Here is a 7,189-nt window from a genome sequence, read left to right as displayed (position 1 = left end):
TAAATATGAACTCCCTTCTTTATTATTCAGTAAGTACTTTAGAACATCAACATCAACACAAATGTCTTTACATTGTAAACCAAAGTAAATCAGTTATAAAGATCCAGCTGCGTCCAGAAACACAACAAGCTACGTCAGCTCCCCCAACAATCAGCTTTTGTTCTGTTTCTGCTTTGATGCAGAATCGTCCTCGACAGTCACCATCTGCACACCTGTGAATTTAAAAGACCCGCCTCTTTCTCTAAAGATCTGAAGCTGTGTTTTAACTTTTCAATACAAACGATCCATAAAATAACAGAGAGGATGGTTTGAAAACGAGCGGGATTCAACAACCTTACAATAGAAACACTCAAATTCCCACTTCAAACAATAATGAGTGTTTGGAACAAACTACTTCCCCTTCTTAAAGTTTATTCAGGAATCAGTTGAATTCTAGCTGTCTCTGTTTTAAGCTAATGAGCTGTCCGTCCAGATTTGCGTTCTGATTCGTTGTTTTAGGAGTACGTGTGTGAATACGACGTTAGCTTCCCACCCGTAATGTTTTCAGAGGACGATATCTGCACGGACATACTTTAGTTTCTCCAGTCACCAACACACCCTGGACTCATCTAGAGCGCCAACACTGTTGCCATGGTTACCCCCGGGTTAGTAAACCTTCAGCTCGGAGGTTACACAGTTGACCTGAACTATGGTTGATGTGTCATTATGTACAGGTTTTAACTACAGTGACAGACGGGAGCTGCGTCTAAGCTCTCCCTGCAGACGTCAGAGCAGACGGTGGGCTTCATGCAAGAACCACTCTGACCCGTTACACATCTGAGAGCTCCTGTTACAACAAGCGAACTGTAGAGGCAGCGTGATGACACTTTCAAATCACTAAATTAACCTTAAATGTTTTGCAATGCTTTTCAGCTTTGAGCCCCCCCCCCCATAAAAACCCTGTGTCCTTCAATCTAAACGCCCCCCTGATACAAAAGAAGAGATGTCTGCCGTCGGTACACTGAGCATGCCCGGCTGTGTGTCATGCATCCCAGAACTTTAATACAGAGAACAAACAGAGTGAGTAAACACTGCCGTCACCACTGCAGTGGAAATAAATGCACAATGACACCTCTGCAGCCCTTTGAGATCACCCCATCTTATCCCAAAATGCCCCGTCCTGACTCCCTCCCCCCCCCCCCCCCCCCCCTCCGATCCCTGATGGAAAGGTCACATGACACAGACACAAGGCGGGACACGAAGGCTCCAGTTGGAGTTGGAAAGCGACAGTTCAAAGAAGAGTAAATGTTTGACACAGAAGACGTTATTTTTTATTTTCTTGTTTCGGAGGGGGGGGGGGGGCGTTCAGATGATGATGGTGGTTTTCGGTCACCCCCCCTATTCCCCCTCCTCAACTTTCCCTGGTCTCACGCGAGCAGGTGGCGGCCTCTATCCCGAGGCGTTGATGTACAGTTGACTCTGCAGGATGTAGTCGATGACGGGCTGATTCAGGTAGTCCACAACATGGCCGTCCCCGTGCTGCAGGGCCAGTCTGATGGAGAGACAACAACCAATGAGTCTGTCTGACGTCCTTCACTTACTGTGGTTAAATGTGACGTTAAACGTGGCGTGCAGACTTTTAAAGACGGCACAGTCAACAGCCATGAACCGTGAGGTGGACTACGAGAACAACGGTGGACTTCTGAGTCCTGTTTGTGCTGCTCACTCCCAGTCGACATCTCATCTTTGTGGTTCAGGGTCACATGGACCAAAGACAGAGACGGCATGCAGCATGTCTTCACTCTCTCACTGCTGGATAAACCAGCTCAGTCCAGGCTGATGCTCTGTGTTCAGTGTGTTTTGGATTGATCAATAAAAACACATGTGCCTGGGTTGGACATGTTTGCAGCAGTTAAAGTTTACCTGCTCTTGGTTGAGCTGACGATGGACATCGGGTGGCTCACGGCGTCTTTCACCACGATGATGTTGTCCTGAAGCGACAGACAGAAATCAGACGAGACGATGACTCACATATAATAATAATAATATTTAAATATGAGTGTCACACGGGAGGATCAAGAAGTTCACAGAGATCTCACCTTGAATTTGCGGAGGACGGAGGAGTGATTCATGATCCTCTCAGTGTCGGCTCCATCACGAGGAACCACCACAATCCCGAAATCCCCCACGATCACCTCCATCTGAGAGCAAGCGTGACACAACAGTCAGCCAAAGTGAGAGCTGAGATATTAAACACACGAAGCCCTTCATCATCTGGACTCTCATATCTGCAGTTTGACCTTCTCTTTTATCTCTTTTATACAAGGGCTATCAAAAGATGAATTATGCATAAAAAGCTTGTAAATGTGCAAACCTAAGCAGACGTGTGGACCAACACTTCAAATGATGTGAAACTGTTTGATACATCCATCATGGTTCAATGCGAGCTTGTTTCTTGTGTTTTTTTTATGGTTTTGTGTACAAGCGTCTGTGAGCGGTGATGAGGAAGCTGCTGTCTCTCAGTTAATCACCATGCGCTACAGTGATGACACTGGTGTCAGGTGTCAATATGAGGAAGCAGCAGGTTTTTAAATCAGGGGTGTGAGGACGTTTTGGTTTCATTATTGAGTTAAGAAAAGGACAGTTAACAAAAAATGACTCCCTGTAAAACACTGACAGAGTCTGGTCAAAAGTCTGACTGACAGACGGAAGCAGGGAATAACGTTAGCGCACCGTCCTTGTTAGCACACCGTCCTGTTAGCATGACGTCACGTTAGCATGCCGTCATGTTAGCATGCCGTCATGTTAGCAAGCTGTCACACTAGCAGCTATAGACGTCAGCAGTTTCTAACTGTGCCCTGCAGGATGCAGGAGGGCAGAGTGAGTGAAACCATACACAATGAAATATCGACGCCTTACGACCCATTTCTGTGTAAAAATCTGTAAAGATGAAACATGTGCATTTTAAGAATACATTTCTGTGTGCCACTACTTTAACACTGCCTTCATTTCAATAAGACTTTACAGCAAACATAAGGGATGTGTTTGATTGGGAGCCTGAAGAGGTTCAAACTGAACCATGTGCTGGCTGAATTGTTGCTGTTGTTTCCTTGAGATCTCGATTTATTTATTTAATAATCAACGAATAACAATCCTGTGTTCCTGTGATAACGAGTTATTCCCTCGATAAAACGTTGACAGTTAATTGTTATTCATAAAAAGATAAGTAAGAAAACAGTCACAATCAAACGCTCAGGGCTTCATGAAGTAAATAATGTCAGTTAAACTTTTCTAATGAAAAGTAATGACCCTAGATTTCCTTCATCCTCTCATGCTAACAGCTAGCATTCACGTTAGCATGGTTAGCTTGTTAGCACTGAGAGAGAAGAGAAACGCTGCATGCTACAGGAGGTAACTTTGTTTAGCAGATGTTTCCTTTGTGAAAAAACATCTGCATGACTTCTACGTCACTATGATAGGGTTTAGAGTATTTATAAGGGGCGGGACTTCATTGTAAAAAGGGGTGGGGCTACACGGGTGGGGGCGGGGTTACAGTGTGCTTACATCACTGTCCTTCCACAGGCCAGGGATGCAGAAGGATTCCAGGAGATCACTGCCACACAGGAGCAAGATGCGCAACTCTACAGACGACAAACGGGCAGGAGGAAAGAGACACGGCCTGAGTAAACAACATGTTTACTGAGTAAACAACTTGTTTACTGGATACAAAACAAACAAGAAGGAATCAAACAGAGCAGGAAGGAAACCAGAGAAAACACAGAACACGGGTCTGATGACCAGAGTGACGACTCACCGATCTCCTCGTATCTCATCGCTGTCCCCAGGTTTGCATTTTCATCTGACACAATGGGACACAACACATTTATAATTCAAAACACATTTCATGGATATGAGACATGTATGAGGGTTACACTGTCAGTAGTTATTTGTTTACCCTATGTTTATTTTCATATATGGATATAAGTTGTGAGTAATGGCGGTCACGCCAGTCATGCTCCTGTTGCAGTTGATAGACTAGAGGTCATCTCTTAACTCTAAGTACCAGAGAACCTATATGGTTGTTTTCTGGTGCATATAGTCTATTAAAGGTCACATATTACCCAGAATCCTCTGCTCTATGTTCCTCTAACATGTCTGTCTACAAACCCCCAAATGATGAGAAAAGTCCATCCTCTCCGTCTTCTGCCTGCTCCACTTTTCAGAAAATGTGTGCTCAAACAGGCCGTTTGGAGATGTTCCCTTCATGACATCACAAAGGGCAGTAGCCCCTCCCCCAGGTGGGTGACACTCCCACAGCTAGGTGTTTGTTCTGCCCTCTGAGTCTGCCTTCTCACCGTAAACAATAGGACATGGAGCCAGAGAGCCCCGAGTACACCCGAGTTGAAGAGCAGGAGAATATGTGACCTTTAACCTCTGAGGTAGCTGATTCTTTGTTTCTTCTTTTTGATCTACTCACCAACGAAAGTGAAGCGCTCCATGTGAGGGCGGACGCAGCAGATCTTCCCCAGACTCTCACTGACCTTCCCCCAAACTTTGACTGAGCAGAGACAAAAGAAGAGTAAGACAGTCTCCAGACCTTTCTGATTTGGTGGCTAATTGATTAAAGGTGGAGGTTAAAGACTCACTCGCTGTGGGCTTGTGGTTCATGTTGCTGTGGTTCTGATAGATGGGTGGGGTCTGGTTCTGTGGCTGACCAATCACAGGAGTGGTTGATGGCGTGTTGACGTTGGACAGAATACAGCCGGTGACTCTCTGAGGATCAAAACAACCGTGTTGATCAGCAACATGCGGACCAGCTGATAACGGACCCTTCACACCCTGATGGCGTGCTATGAGGTGAGACCATCAGAAGTAACTCACTCCATTCATACGGTGCTGACGTAGCAGCGTGAGCAATTCAGGGATGTCTTGCCCAAGGACACATCGGCTGCAGGAGCTGGGGATCGAACCCTCAACCTTTCAGTTGAGAGATGACCACTCTAGTACCCGTGGAAGAGTTGTTTGTGATTCACTAATCATCCTCCTTTTGAGGGGGCAGCTGTGGCTCAGTGGGTAGAGTTGTTGTCTCTCAATCGGAAGGTAGAGGGTCCGATCCCCAACTCCCGATGTGTCCTTGGGCAAGACACTTAACCCCCCCGCCCCTGATCTGTACCGTCCTTCTTTTTTGCTACCGTTGTTTTGGGTTGCCAAGCATCCGGATACTAAAAGGAGGAGCTCCGCACTCTGCAGTCTGCTGATTGGTCAAAAGAATCATCACTTCCTCTGTGGCAGTGAAGGATGCACACACAATGTACCATTTCTAAATTTGTTTGTTTTTATGCGACTGATGTTATCGGTCGTATCGCTCTGTGAAGGACTTCGGAGGTGCTGACCTCTGCTGGACATCCTTCATTGTTTACTCCTTCTTGTTGACTTTTTTTTTGGCGAGCTATACAGAGTGTCGTGCTGCTGTGATGTCACCATGATGATGTTAAGTTATCTGGCTTACAACCCGATTACCAAGTAAGGGTACAAAACACAAGCAAGATCAGGGTTTAACATATCCAACTGCACTGAACCATACCGGACTGCTGGAACAACCTGAGCCTGTCAGGGTCAAAAACGTATTCTTATATTATTGTACCTATTGGTAATTTAAGTTTTAAAACACTCTTTCTTAAAGACACGGTGAAGGACACAGATATCTCCTCACCTTCATCAGGTCCCGGTGATGCTCGAGCACGCTGCAGGTGGTCTGCCAGGTGTCCTGGTAACACTCCCAGGGGTCCACCCTGCAAAAACAAACAAGCTCACAGAACTTCACAGTGACATGATACCATGTGGAAAAGTGTGTGTGTGTGTTGTTTGCCTTTCATTTGTGCGTCAATAAAATCTTTATATTAAAGATATACAAGGTGCCTCACCTGATCCAATCAGAGGACTGGACAGCCAGCTGACACATGGTGAGACGATGTCTGCTGGGCACTAATCCCTGAAGACAAACACAGGATGTTTGCACACACATCTTGTCTGTAACTGTGCAGACTGACTAGATATCATTTTTTTGTGTCTGCTGACCCTGCGACCTGGTCCCTGATAAGCCGTGGAAAAATGAATAAAGTAAACTCGTTTGTTCAAAATGAATCAACAAGCGTTCATGAGGGGAAAGCCTGGGTAGACTCCCTCCTGCAGTGAATGGAGGACCCCTCTTAGATATGTAGACGTCACTCCAGCCTGCAGGTCCCTTTGACTTTTTTGTATCTTTAAAATGACTAGAAAGACTAGACCTCACTTGGTTGGACAGTGTCAACTGAGAGTCCCCTCTAAGTTAAGTATGTTTAAGCAGAGACGATCAGACTTCCCTCACCCCAGACACTTCCTCCAGCTCTTCCGCTGGGACTCCGAGGTGTTCCTAGGCCAGCAGAGAGACATAATCTCTCCAGCCTGTATGGAGACTGACTCACTGCAGGAGACAGACTCTAGTGGACACTGGAGGAACTGCAGCTGTAAAGTTGGACATTTTAACATAGAGCTCTATGGAGACTGACTCACTGCAGGAGACAGACTCTAGTGGACACTGGAGGAACTGCAGCTGTAAAGTTGGACATTTTAACATAGAGCTCTATGGAGACTGACTCACTGCAGGAGACAGACTCTAGTGGACACTGGAGGAACTGCAGCTGTAAAGTTGGACATTTTAACATAGAGCTCTATGGAGACTGACTCACTGCAGGAGACACACTCTAGTGGACACTGGAGGAACTGCAGCTGTAAAGTTGGACATTTTAACATAGAGCTCTATGGAGGACTATGGAGGGGTCTCAGCTTAGTTCAGATACAAAATAAAAGAGGTTCTATGGACACCACTGTAATAATCATCATGAATATGACCTTTAGCTGACCTCAGAGCTTGTGTATCGGTCTGAGAGGTGTCACAGTCACCTGTTTGTATCTGCTCTGATCACTGATTGATATTTATAATCTCTGATAATCAGAAACAGTTTTATAAAGTGCAGCGTTGAAATCAGTGAATCTGTTTCTGCAGCATCTTTTATTCATGACGAGTGTTCCTGCAGCTGCACAGCAAAAGTAGGACAAGAGCTTCATTAACTCCAGTAGGAAACAACAGCAGACACACACACACACACACACACACACACTCACACACACACACACACACACACACACACACACACACACACACACACAC

General features: G+C 45.7%; 1 protein-coding gene across 1 annotated transcript; it reads right to left on the bottom strand.

The window, feature by feature from the left end:
* Positions 1-5,966, bottom strand: nmnat2 (nicotinamide nucleotide adenylyltransferase 2). Its single transcript, XM_079348666.1, has 9 exons — positions 5,904-5,966; positions 5,693-5,771; positions 4,626-4,752; positions 4,457-4,537; positions 3,794-3,838; positions 3,544-3,620; positions 2,079-2,180; positions 1,903-1,970; positions 1-1,531 (listed from the first exon to the last, which is right to left on the bottom strand). The coding sequence occupies exons 1-9, from the start codon at positions 5,939-5,941 to the stop codon at positions 1,429-1,431; spliced, it is 720 nt and encodes a 239-aa protein (XP_079204792.1). The 5' UTR covers positions 5,942-5,966; the 3' UTR covers positions 1-1,428.
* Between the last annotated feature and the right edge of the window lie 1,223 nt (positions 5,967-7,189).

Source organism: Symphodus melops (assembly GCF_947650265.1).
Source record: "Symphodus melops genome assembly, chromosome: 7".
Lineage (NCBI taxonomy): Eukaryota > Metazoa > Chordata > Actinopteri > Labriformes > Labridae > Symphodus > Symphodus melops.
The sequence above is the reverse complement of the archived record's forward strand: the minus strand, read 5'-3'. Positions and strand labels throughout refer to the sequence as shown.